The following is a 13,904-nucleotide window of genomic DNA, read 5'->3' on the forward strand; positions in this document are numbered from 1 at the left end:
TCTATGGGGGGTGGGGAGGGAAGTGAAATTGAGGGAAAAATTGTAAAATTCAAAAACAATTTAAAAAATCACATATAAGATAATTGGGGAAGGAGGAAATGGGAATGGGGGGATCAGAAGAGGTCTTACATTGAATTTAAGAAATCTGATTACATGGGGTGGGGGAGGGAAGCAAGATTGGGGGGAAAATGTAAAATTCAAAATAAATAAAATCCTTCTTTTATTTAAAAAAAAAAAGAAATTTGATTACACCAAGCCAGATGCGCCTCTCTGGAATTCAAACTTACTGCTCCTAGCTTGAGAGGAAGTAAAACACATCTGATCTTTCTTTCTGAAAGATAAAGGATCAGATTCCACTCCTCCCCACCTTCACTCCCAAAGTTTTCAACTAACTAAAGGAGGAGAGCTTCCTCCAACAAATCCTCCTTGAGTCCTCTCCCCATCCTGATTGCCCTCTGCTGGCTGAAATTCAACTCATCTCGATGATACCTGGTCACTCTGAGACTGTTGGATCTCTCTCTCTCTCTCTCTCTCTCTCTCTCTCTCTCTCTCTCTCTCTCTCTCTCACACACACACACACACACACACACACACAAATATTGTTTATATGCTGTCTTCTCTGGAGAAAAAAATGTTAACTTTCTAAGAAAAAGGCATGTTTCATTGTTATCTTTGTAACTCTAGTGGCCAACACACTATCTAAGAGAGATGATTAATAATTGCTTGTTGATTGATGGATAACCTCTCTTCTGACCTCTATCTCAGTTTTTCAGATTTGGTCTAAAGCCTCCACTGTACCTAGATTGGGGTTTTAGTGCATGAGTAGTAATGCCTTTCCCCTCTGGTTTTCTGCTTTTCCTTGTACAATTTTTTTTCACTTATACAAAATGGCAAAAGGTTAAGTGTGTTTGACCAGTCATACATCCCAGAGAATGCCAAGACCTGAAAAGGACATAAGAAACCATCTGTTCCAACCCCCATCATTTTAAAAATGGAAAAATGGACAAAGGGGCAGATTTACCCAAAGACATGGGATGAGTGAAGGGGAGATTCAAGTCCCCCGGATTCTGGCTCTCTGCCCAGTCCTCCTTCCTCTGTGACAGCATGACTCATATCCCTGGGGTATCAATGATGTCCCTTTGCTTGTTTCTTAGCCATAGAACTAGTGTAGTTATTAATAGGATTGACAGCTTGGACCATGTGATGGCTGCAATATTGGGGCAAGACTGCCCTAGTTTGAGATTCTTTAATTAAATTACCCAAAGGAACAAAGTGATGTGGGAAAAAGGAAATTTATTGGACCTAGAATGAAATTTCTGAATGAACATTAATATATATTTATACAAGTATATGTTAATGGCCTTTCATTTATATATAGAAAATATATTAATGTTCCCTGATAGAAAACTATTATAATATATAACCTTTTCCTTACTGAATATATGTGAGTTGCATGTCAATGTGTGCATACATTTACATACTTCACCTCACTGGGCCTCAGTTTCCTCATCTATAAAATAAAGGAATTGAACTCAATTTAAATTTATGAACTTCCTCTGAATCATTTTGGGCCTCGGTTTCCTCATCTGTTAAATGACTGGGTTGGACTAAATGGCCTCCACAATCCCTCCCAAGTCTAGATCTTTAATCTGATGAGTCCAGAGTTACCCAGGGAAGAGTGGTTACGTGATTTGCCCTTGGCCACACAAAGATAAGACTTTAAATCAGGGTCTTTTTTACTCTAAGGGTATCCCTGTCTTCTACCTTACACTGATATCAATGAGTGCTATGTTTTAATTCAATAAATAAAGAATTTTTAAGGGAAAAGGAACAACTTCTATGTGACCCAGTCCTCGGTTATGCCTTCTGGTATCCATCCCTTCTAGTCTAAGCTCAAGCCCTTTCATCTTCCCTTCTTCCTCTGCAACTTCCTCATGGTCAGTCTTCCAAGATATAACCTCTCCTTAGTCTCGACTCAGGGTAGGACTCTACCAAGCATCAGATCCCACCCTCTATCAGGAAGGGGGGCGGGAGTTCAGCTCTTGGGGTTGGGTATGAGGGAGCCCAGGTATTTCCTGCCTTGTTCCTAGGACCTTACCTCTTATAGATTGAATCTATCAATTCTTTTGCCTCTTCTATGCTGCTCATCAGGTCCTTGTGGGTCAATTGGTAAGCAGTAGTATCTAGTCCAAGAAGAAACAATAAAAGAAAGTAGAACATGGGATTACAGTGTCATAGACACACACACACATACATACATACATACATACATACATACATACATACATACACTTATATAAGCTGATTTTTTTTAATGAAAAACAGAAGAAGTCCTGAAACAGACATGCATAGTCAAGTGAAACAAGTTCCTGCAATGGCCAAAACTGTATATCTCTCATTCTACCCTCTGAGTCCATCACTTCTCAGTCAGGAGATGATTAGAAGTAAGGGAAAAGTCAAAGAGCAAAGAAAGGAAGGATTAGGTAAGGCATGAGCACCACCCCAGAATGCAAACAGGCTGGTTGGGAAAGAATCGTTTCTCAGGAAATAATGAGAAATGTGTTAACCTAAGAGAGAAGTCAGTTCAGGAAATAATGGCAACTTGTGATTGAAGAACAGGGGCCAGGATTAGGTGAGGAGAACCCAGTATAGAAGTAAATTAGAGCCAGAAAGTAACTATAAAATAATGGGGGAAGATGGGGGGAAGGAATGAGGGCCGGGTTCTTGGCAAACTATCTGCAACTAAGTAGAAGAACTGGGCAAAAAAATTTGAAAGGATGCAATGCATCGTTCTAATTTTATCAACTGAAAGAAAGGCAAAAAGCTCCAGTCCTTTCTGTTTGGGGCCCCCTGTGGAGCAGAGCCTTGCAGTGAGATCCGGACCTAGATCAAGCAGTGTAGACATTATGCTCACTTTTTGAGCAAAATTTCACATTGATTTCCAGAGTAGTTGAACCAGTTCAAAACTCCATCAACAATGCATTGGTGGGGCATCTAGGTGGTGTAGTGGATAAAGCACCAGCCCTGGAGTCAGGAGGACCTGAATTCAAATCTGACCTCAGACACTTAATAATGACCTAGCTGTGTGGCCTTGGGCAAGCCACTTAACCCATTGCCTTGCAAAAACCTAAAAAAAAATGCATTGGTGTCAGGGTTGGGCTACAAAGTAGTATATGAGAGATTGAGGAATGGAATAAAGGGTTTAAAAGATTCAAGAATCTTTAGGATAAAGGTATGAAAATACCCAACCTATGAAGACATTTTCTGTGCCTTCTGATTCCAAAAGATCTGTGCCAGATTTCCAAATCAGAGAGTAATGAACCAATATGGCATGCAATCCAAATTTTGATAAGGAAATGAAAAATCAGAATTTTCATTTAAGCCTTTCTACTCTACCTGATGAAATCAATGTTCTAACAAGAGCAAAAAGAAAATAGGGCTATTCTAAGTTCAAGGCTGGCAAGGGGGTCCCAGTAAGGAGGAAATTGAAGCTGCCATTATTAAAATGGTCAACTGCTCATTTTGGAGCCAGGATGCCCAGATTTGAATATTAATTCTGCCATTAGCTGGGTGAACAAGAGCTCGGCCATTTAAACTCTATGACCCTCAGTTTCCTCATCTATAAAATGGTGATATTATAACATTGATGTTTTCCTCAAAGTGCCTTAACCAAAATCTAACTTTACCCCAATTACATAAACTGCCACTCTTGTCACTGCACTGACATATAGGACCAGGTAGAGAGGTTGGCAAACCACTGCTACCTCCACATATTTAGATATCTGGCTCTCTTCTTGGAACAATTTCACTTCTTAATAGCCCATACTTTCATTCCCCTGATAAACCAAAGTTTAAAAAATGTTCCATATGTAGGAAGATATTCATAGGAACCATTTGGGGATAACAAATAGCCAACAATTAGAAAATGACTTGACAAATTATGGTTTATTAACCCAGTGGAATATTACTTGCTCTGTAAGAAATAAGAATGAATTCAAACTCATTTGGATGTTGTAATATAGAACAGTAATCCTGGAAACTGGAAGACCTAAGTTCAAATTTAACATCAATCATTTATTAGTGGTGTGACTCAGGGCAAGTCATTTACCTTCTGTCTACCTTAGCCTCCTCAACTGTAAAAATAGGTATATTAATAGAACCTACCTTCTACAATTTATTGCAATGATTAAATGAAATCATATCTGCAACATGATTAGAAATGTATGACACATAGTAGGCACTTTCATAAATGATTGTTTCATTCTCTTCAAAGAAATGTTGGAAGATTTATAGGAACTGAGGCAAAGTTTAGACCAGGAAAACAATACACACACTATATCAAAGCAAAAGAAAATTAGAACTAAGTTAAATATCATGCAATTATAACAGCCAAGCTTGGACCTGGTGCCGAGTTAAGAAAACAGAAAAATGTGGCCTCCTTCTTTCATTGAAGAAGCAGGGATTACAGGTATGGAAGGTGGCATGCATTTTTATATAGTTATACAACACACACACACACACACACACACAAACACAATTATAGAAATGTTACATTTCTATAATTGTGTTTGTGTGTGTGTGTGTGTGTGTGTGTGTGTGTGTGTGTGTGTGTGTGTGTGTGTGTAAGCACACACAGACACAGGACAGTTGGGTGGGAAAGCCTAACAACTGGGGAATTAAGAGATGACCAGGTTTCTCAGTGGATAGAGCACTGGACTTGGAGTCAAAAATACCTGATTCCTAATCTGAACTCTGTTCCTTTTGATTTTTCTGAACTGTTTAGTCTTTTCTTTCTTTTTTTTTTTTTTTTTGGTTGTTGTTTTTAGGGGAGGAAAGATTCACAAAGGAAGGGAAGGAGGCAGGAAATGTTTCTCCAGAAATGCTTGTGACACAAAAATAAAAAACATTCAAAAATCTTTTTATAAAATGTTCAGACAACAAAAGTCCATACTTTTCATGTATTCCTCCCTCTCTCCATCTTGTCGATCTCTTGTACTACGCCCACCTTCCTCAAGGAACTCAACAAGCATGATGTCTTGTTGGCCTGGCTCCTGGCTTCCTTATTCCCATACTAGGCCCTCAGAGACTTCACCAGTGATATTAGTGACATTTTGGTCCTCAACTATGATGACATTCATCTTCATCTGACTTCATTACAAGGGAAGAAGAGACAATATGTTTGACTTTATCATTTGGAATTTTTCCATTCCCAAGATTTCAAACTATGATATTCCCTGTTTTGACTGTGATATTTTATTCTTCTGTAGATAATGTTCTTCTACTCCTACTGAATCCATTCTTAACCATCACAATGACATCCAAATTTTTGACTCCATCTGAACTCCCAGTCTATCAGATCTGCCCTGTGTTGACTTACCCATAAAAACAACAGCTAAAACTTGAAGGCTGACAAAGTGCTTGTCTTACAATAATGCCATGATAAAGGTGATAATATTATAATATTACCATTTTATAGATGAGGGAACTGAGGGTCAGAGAGTTTAAATAGACGAACTCTTGTTCACCCAGCTAATGGCAGAATTAATATTCAAATCTGGGCATCCTGGCTCCAAAATGAGCAGTTGACCATTTTAATAATGGCAGCTTCAATGTCCTCCTCACTGCCCACCCCCCTTGCCAGCCTTGAACCTAGAATAGCCCTGTTTTCTTTTTTTGTCTGCTTCTGACCCCGGGCTGATGAGCATGACTAGTGAAAGTCAAATCCATTATTTCCACTATAAACTTATTCTACCTAACCTTAATCAAGTCATCTCGGTGATTCTTAGCAATCCATTTCTATTCATTTTCCTAATTGACACTATCTTGTTTCCCATAGCAACCGAACCAGACCTTTTCAGTTTTCCTTAAGTCCCCAAACCCAACTCACTCTCTGTAGATGACCTTTCAAGGGAGAATGAGGGAGATGGGAAAAGGAAAAAGAGTACAAAAGGTGATTTGTACCTACTTAGAAGAGGAGATAGAGAATTAAAGCTACTGGAAGCAAAATGGAATGGCATCCTAACTCAGTCTCTCTCTCTCTCTCTCTCTCTCTCTCTCTCTCTCTCTCTTAATTCCCAAGTTCTGCAAGCCATCTAGGTCAACCACAGCTCCTCTACTCCACAAGAGTGCGATGCGCCTCCCTTGTTACCAACATACAACCCATTCTGAGAGTAGACAAATCTGCAAAAATTTGTTCTCAATACAGTGTATTATTTCCTTTACAGAAGTGAAATCTACTTCCCTCTATTTCTTCCATTCTACACTTTGAGGCTAAAAAAGAATAAGCCAGCAAGAATTTATTAAGAGCTTACAATGTTTCAGACACCATTGTACCTGCCTTCAAGGACCTTATTTTCTACTGGGAAGATATTAAGAGAATTTTTAAAAGATTCACTAGACATATTTTCTGGATATTTTATCACTTTATAATAATACCAGCATGTTATTCATAAAATGATGGTGATTTTTAATTTATGATACTGGCACATTATTAATAAAAGAATGGTCATTTAGCTGTCTCTCTCTTAGACCAGTGACAATCATGGTGGTAGGCTCACAATTTATATGCCTTATGAAGTGTTCAATGGCAGGATTCATGTCAGTCTTGGACAGAAAGACTTATCTCTATACCCAGACTCCCTGCATCCTTGGGCAATCTATTCAAAGAATGTATACACAATGGCTATTCTGCTTGGACATGAACAAGAAAGTTAATCCAATCTCATCATCAATGTCCTTCAAGAGACTGAACTTTTTAAGATCAGGACTTTAGAAAAAGGGGACAATTTTGGATATGTCCAAAACATAGATTATTAATAATCATTTCTCTCCCTATAAAATGTTCACAAATAAGAAAACCAAAGAGACAGACACTGCCCTCATAGATAAATAGATGTGTCTTTGTTTTTGTGTGCATATGTTTGAATATACATACTTAGGGGGCAGCTAGGTTGCACAGTGGATAGAGCACTGGCCCTGGAGTCAGGAGTACCTGAGTTCAAATCCAGCCTCAGACACTTAAGTGGCTTGGCCTTGGGCAAGCCACTTAACCTCACTGCCTTGCAAAAAAAAAAAAAAAGAATATACATACCTACATAAATATGTAGGTATGTATATATGTATAGACAGGGTGATTGAGGTAAGGGGGAATCTAACAAGGAGAATTAAGAGGCAGCTAGGTGGCTCACTGAATAAAGCACTGGATTTGAGGTCAGAAAGACCCAAGTCCTAACCTGATCTCAGATGCTAGCTGTGTAATCCTGAGCATGACATTTACCCTCTGTTTTGCCTCAGTTTCCTCAAGTGTAAAATAAAAATAACAATAGCACTGATCTCACAGTTAAAGATCAAATGAAATAAAATTTGTAAAAAGTACACCTCACTGTGACTGACGCTACATAAATGCTTATTCCCTTCTTCTGGAAGGTGACTCTTAAGGGGCCTTGAGGGAACCTAGGGACTCAGCAAGATAAGAGTGAGCAGAGAGAGAATTCTAGGCCTGGGGGATAGGGTGTACAAAAACCCCAAGAGGGATATCAGATTTCCCATATAGAAAAAGCAGGTCAACCAGTTGTCCTGGTACATAACAGAATACAAGGAGGAATAATAGGAAATCAGCTTAGAAAGACAGAATAGAGCTGACCAGCCAACAGCTTTACATTCTCAACAAAGAAGTTTTGTATTTTAATCTAAAAGTAAGGGAAAAATCACTAAAGTTTTTTTGATCAAAGGAGTGACATGACCAGATCTCCTCTTCAGAAATATTCATTTGGCAGCTATATCAAAGCTAGATTTGAGGGAAAGAGATCAGAGAGTGTTGGGGTGATAGAAAGGGTGCCAGAGTTGAAGGCAGAGAATCTTATTCAGAGTCTTGCCTTTTCTAATTATTAGCAAGGGATGATTTTGGGCAAGGAAGTTTAACTCCCTGGTGAGATAAATGTGACCCTGCCCATTTTATAGATGAAGAAACTGAGAGAAGGATCACTTACCCTAAGAGACTTTATTCCACTGTAAAATGAAAGGGCAAGAAATCCCTTCCTGAAATAACTCTCTGAGCCTATGACCTCAGTCTAATAATCCCTCCTCCCCATGACAACCCTTCAAATAGTTGAAGATACCTATTCACAGAATCAAAAAATGCAATCTTTTCTCCAAAGATCTCATTATATCAAGGAGAGAGCCCTGATTAGCTGTAAGTGTTACTTGTACTGAGAAGCAGTATTGCATAGTAGTTAGAAAGAGCTGATCTCATAGTCAGGGAGATCTTGATTTAAATCCTTCTCCCAGCACTCACTGGCTATTGACCCTGAGCTTGTCTCATATCTCAGTCCTCTAGAGAACTCTAAAACATTATGTTGCAGAGATGTGGCAGCTGGCTTTGGTTGGAAGGATTTTCCTCCCCAGGGATTTCCCTAGTTTCCTGAAATCACAGATCTATTTCTTATCCCTTCTAACTGCCGAACCAGTGATTATCCAGAAACAGTGCTCCAGATCATTGGATTTGTTGGCCAAGAATCTGAATCCTAATTACAATTCTAGAACTCAGAAGCCATGTATCAGGTCAAAGTTGGTTTTCTCTTTGTATTTGTGATGGATCACCTTGTCTGGCTAGAAGCACAGGGGTCACTCACAGACTGCTAATGAGCATAGAATCTTTGACCTGATCTATTTGGTTCCTGAGCCAAAGTCTGATAGGCATATTCCTCATCCCTAGGGAACTAGTATGGAACCTCCAATGGCAGCTAAGAACTCCAAACTCAATTGACCCACCAGCCTCTCTACAACTCCAATGGAAGTAGTGAAAAATATTATTTCCTGAAGCATTAGACAGAATGTTGGATTTTGGAATAAGGAAGACAAAGGTTTCTATCCAGCTTCTGACACTTAATATCTGGATAAATCATGTAATCTCCATTTGTCTCAATTTCTTCATCTATAAAATGGAGATAATAATAGCCCCTACCTCCCATGGTTATTATGACATCCAATAAGATAATATTGTGACAGATTTCAAAATCTTAAAATGTTCTATAAATGGCTAGTGATGGTTATTCTTTTTTATTATTATTTCCATTTTCCAGATCAAGTCTATGAGACTTTCTAGCTCTAAATCCTAGGATACCATGAACCCTTTCACTACCATCTGGGAATCCATGAGAAGTCCCAAGATGGTGCTTATCAAGGACTACAGTGCCCCACATGGGGAGCAATAGGGCTAAGGCAGTATGGTCTGGTGAAGTCAGTCAGGGCACAGAGAGTTCAAATCCCATCTCTGCTCCTTGTGAGACCTTGGACAAGTGATTTGGCCTCCCTGTATCTCATCCTCATCTGTAAAATGAAGGGTTTCTTTCCAGTTCTAGAGCTATTACTTAATGAATTCAACTGTCCAAAGTGAACAAAAGCTTAGAAATTTAAAATGGTGGAATGTTTAGGGAAGAGGAAGAAGAGGGTAAAGGTATATGGGTAAATGGTGGGAGCATACCCGATGAGGCCCTTGCCAAGGGCTGGAGGAGATTCCATGCCATGAGAATCCAGAGCACCTCCATGGCTGAAAGAGAAGGTCCAGAGAAGATAGTTACCAGTTGTGTGAAGGGAGGGAAGAAGAGTTTTGAATCAGTGGATGCCATTGCCCTTAGCTGCTACTCTGAGAGGCTTGATTTGGGAGGGTTGAATTTTCCTTAACAAGACCACAAAATCTCAGAATGGGAAGGGACAGCAGCATCCATCCTTCCAATCCAATTTACACATAAATAGGAACAATACTCACTCTTCAGCATACCTGAAAAATGGTCTTTCAGCCTGGCTGAAGACCTAGCGAGGAAAAACCCACAACCATGGATGCAACTAGGAAAGAGACCTAAGGCTTTGTCTCATCTGCCAATGGTCTCACTCGGTCTTGGGTCTCTAATTTCCTGCCCAAGTTTTTGGATCTCATGGGGGAAGGGAGCAATGACTCACTATTCTACCAAATCCAATTTCTTAATCTCAGGACCTGTCTGCTACTCAACTCCTACATTCCTCAAGCCTACTTGCTATCTCCCTGCTCCTAAGCTTCCCTATCACAAGTCCCTCTCTCAAACCCTCTTCCACCAAGGCAAAGCAGAGTAGTGACTGACCCAGAACTACCTCCTGGCCTGGAATCAGAATTCACTTGGGATGTCTGAGGTTAACAAATCTGGGGGACCACTTACCCCACTTGCCCTGTAAGCTATAGAAAACTTAGCAACTCTCTCAACAATTCTTATTCTCTATTTCTGTCATCCGCTGTAGCCCTTTCCTGTACTATATAACTGGGCTTTGAGTTCAAGAATCTAATCCTGGCTCTGCTGCTTTGTAATTGGTAGTTAGTAGTTCAGAAGTGAAGTGACTTGCCCAAGGTCACATCATTCAAACTCACATCATACAGCTAAGTAGATGACAAAATTAGAATTTGAACCCAGGCCTTCTGACTCTAAATATGACTCTGGCCATTATACCCCAGCATAATAATGAGGATGCCTTATGTTTGTACAGGCTCTGGGCTGTTCAAAGAGCTGCTAGTTCAGAGATCAGAGGTCCTGGGTTTGAATCCCAGTCTACCTCTTACTATTAATGTGACTTTTACCAAGTCATGTCTCCCCTATAAGCCTCAGGTCCCTCATTTATAAAATAAAGAGTTGAATTGATGACTAGGTCCCTTCAGGCTCTCTATCTCTGCCCTTATGATCTCCTATGACCTCATTGGTTTAGGGCAAGTCACTGACAAGTTTGGCTTAGATTTGGAAGGATGGGAGGCAGAGAAGAAGGATTGTCCCACTACCTCTGAGTTGCAAGGTCACTCCCCTCAGAATCTTTTTTTCCACTATTAAAGCACTACCTTTCTCCTTTGACTATGAGATCTCATCTTCCATCCTTTATTTTAGCTCCTGGCTCCTTTCTCCTCAGCATCAGCTAACTAACATTTACCCCCTCCAGACAGTCCTGAAAACAAAGCACCCATTTGACCCCCATGGAGAAAGAAATTGGAATCTCACCTGTGCTCTTCTGTCTCTGTATCCCAAATAAGTAGAAAAGACCCTGTCTTTTATAGCTCTGGGGAAAGAGGAAATGGAATGTTGTGTATGGCAGAGGGACTCTCACTGGTCCAAGCAACAAGGAAATTATTCAGATTCCAACTCCCTCAGAAGGAGGATGATTTACATAAGTAACTGGAGATCTTGCCATACCTATCAAAAAGCCCTGAGCTATAGGAATTGGTCCTCTTTCTCTGGAGATCTAGGAAAAATCAAAACAAGAATGAAATGCCTTTATCTTCAGATTGGTGCTTAGAGACAGTTACTGAAGAGCCAGAACATCCCTCATTGGAATTTTCTGTTACCTCAACAGCCTATAGATTTATAAAGAGACCCAGAAGGGCAGGAGGAAAGTATGTGGTGGGGGGGGGGTGTCTAATTTCCAGAACTGTTAAGTCCACACTTCATGTATTCAGAGGATGGACTTACTTTCTCCAGTAAATTTTTCCAACTTAACTCTATGTTCCTTCTCCCCTCCATCTTTCCCATTACCTAAATACTCAATTCTTAAGGAAAAATAGGAATGAACCCTGGAATTTCATGGACAGAGGAGATTCCCAGACTCCCTCTAACCAATGCTGGTCACCACTCCAATTTAAAGAACACTGGAGTACTAGGAAAATTAAATACCTTAACTAGGATCATATAGCTTATATGTTCCAGAGTTACAAATTTGTCCCCCATCTTCCTGTCTCCAAGATCTGCTCTCTTTCCAATTCTACATCATGTTATCTTTCTACTCACTTTGTACTACATTGCTGTTGTTATTGAGTTGGGGTTTTCTTGACGTAAATATTACAGTGGTTTTACCATTTCCTTCTCAAGTTTATTTGACAGATGAGGAAATTGAGACAGACAAAGCTAAGTAATTTGTCCAGGGCCATACAGTCAAGCAGTGTCTGAGGTCAAATTTGAACTCAGGTCTTCTTGACTCCAGATTTGGCACTCTATCCACTATGGCGACACCTGGCTGTCCACTTTGTATCATACTAACAGATAAACTCCTGGACTTGACATTAACCTGCCTTTCTAGATTATTCACATTAATCCCCTTCATATTCACTATATTCCAGTGAAACTAAACCCAGTCAGTACTCTATCTCTTCCCTCCCTGGTGAAGAATATACTCCTTGGGGTGGCTAGGGGGCACAGTGGATAGAGCAATGACCCTGGAGTCAGGAGGACCTGAGTCCAAATCTGGCCTCAGACACTTAATAATGACCTAGCTGTGTGGCCTTGGGCAAGCCACTTAACCCCATTGCCTTGCCAAAAAAAAAAATACACTCATTTCCCATTTCCATTTCCCAGAAGTTATTATGCTCCTACTGCATCCTGGATACTCTGGTGGTCCCAAGAATATGAAAGCAAAAGGGAAAACAACTCTTACTCTTAAATAACTTACATTCTAGAGAGGGAAACAACAGGTACAGAGACAAATAATTTTTTTTAATTCATCAGAACCTGTGAACTCCCTGGTATAATGGACTTGCAAAGGATTAAGCACTCTCTCCCAATGCATGCAGATAGGCATCTTTGAGGCTGGAATGCTCTAGGATCAAAGGGCCAGTATGGTCGAGACAGGACTTAAGTCCAAGTCTTTCTGACTGAAGTCAGCTCTTTTTGACTCTGCCATTGACTCTCAATCTATGAGAAATAATTCACTTGACTTCTACTTTATCTCAATCAATATTAATTAGTTTGCTAGAGGGCTGATGATTATGAGGACCCAGAGCTATGAGTCATAGATTGTAAGTTCACATTTTTAATAAAATAAACTTAAGGAGAAACCTCCACCCTTGTTTTATCTTGTTATGGTGACCAAACCAAGCATGGTGGAGGTGATACAATTACATGGACAATCCCCCACCTTATTTTTGTTCTTCTGGATCATCTTGTGAGCACTTAGCTGGTGGAGATGCCCCATGCTTCGCTCACCCCAAGACCACCATCCCCAACATGCCATTTCTAGTTTATGTGTCATTTTTGACCTGTGAAGGAAGCTCTATCAACCAATGGGATTCTGTACTTTGTGTACAGCCTTTTAGAATGTTCAAGCTATCAAATCTGGCATCAAACTTCAAAAAAAAAAAAAAAATAAGATCCTGGAAGAATAAGATATCTCAGATTCTGAAGAAAATTTGAGATCTACTTCATTAGAGGGAAGTAGGAACCCTTTAATAAAGTGCCATTGGATGATCAATATGGAAATATGCTAATCATAATTGTACATTTACAACCCATATCAGATTGTTCCCTGTCAAGGAGAATTGGGAAGGAAGCGAGTATGGCAGAAAAATGTGGAACTCAAAAGTTTGCAAAAGAGTGTATGTTGAAAACTATTTTTTTATATCATTGGAAAAAATAAAATAAAATCTTTGTTGAAATAAACAAAAGTAAATTAAGTGCCATTGCTCTGCCTCAGTCTCTTCTATTATAGGTTGGACAGTTTTAATCCCCACTTTGTTAGCACCCACAGATGGGACTGCTATGTATGGGCCTTAACCTCTTTAGGCTTGCCCCAGCAAGATACCTAAAATGGAAATGCACATCAGGTCAAATTTTCATCAGTGGCTCCACCATAGACACTGGCCCTGAGAGGGTGGACTCCCCTCACTTTCTGTTACCAAATTCTCTGAACCTGAGGAGAATAGTCTTTCTAAGTTGAACACTAATGAATCTACTTTAATTTAACCTAAATTCATTTTTGTTAAAAAAGGTTCCTGAATTTATGGGGTACTAGCAGATTCTGTAGAGTTTAATAAAAAAAAAAAATTTCACAAATCAATTGTCCTTAAAAGGAATCTTTAAAATGACAAGGGTTTCAATTTAAAGCCATGGTTTAAATTTTAAGAA

At 39.6% G+C, this 13,904-nt stretch overlaps 1 protein-coding gene across 1 annotated transcript in view; it reads right to left on the reverse strand.

Annotated features, from left to right (window-relative positions):
- The window catches only part of LOC141490142 (myeloperoxidase-like), a 40,839-nt gene extending 31,295 nt beyond the window's left edge, over positions 1-9,544 (reverse strand). Inside the window, exons 1-2 of the mRNA XM_074190398.1 lie at positions 9,482-9,544; positions 2,099-2,183 (exon numbers count right to left, since the gene is read on the reverse strand). Coding sequence (XP_074046499.1) covers positions 2,099-2,183; positions 9,482-9,524 — 128 coding nt within the window. The 5' untranslated portion in view covers positions 9,525-9,544. The remainder of the gene's footprint in view (positions 1-2,098; positions 2,184-9,481) is intronic.
- Positions 9,545-13,904: the final 4,360 nt, after the last annotated feature.

The sequence above is a fragment of the Macrotis lagotis genome, chromosome 5 (assembly GCF_037893015.1).
Source record: "Macrotis lagotis isolate mMagLag1 chromosome 5, bilby.v1.9.chrom.fasta, whole genome shotgun sequence".
Classification (NCBI taxonomy): domain Eukaryota; kingdom Metazoa; phylum Chordata; class Mammalia; order Peramelemorphia; family Peramelidae; genus Macrotis; species Macrotis lagotis.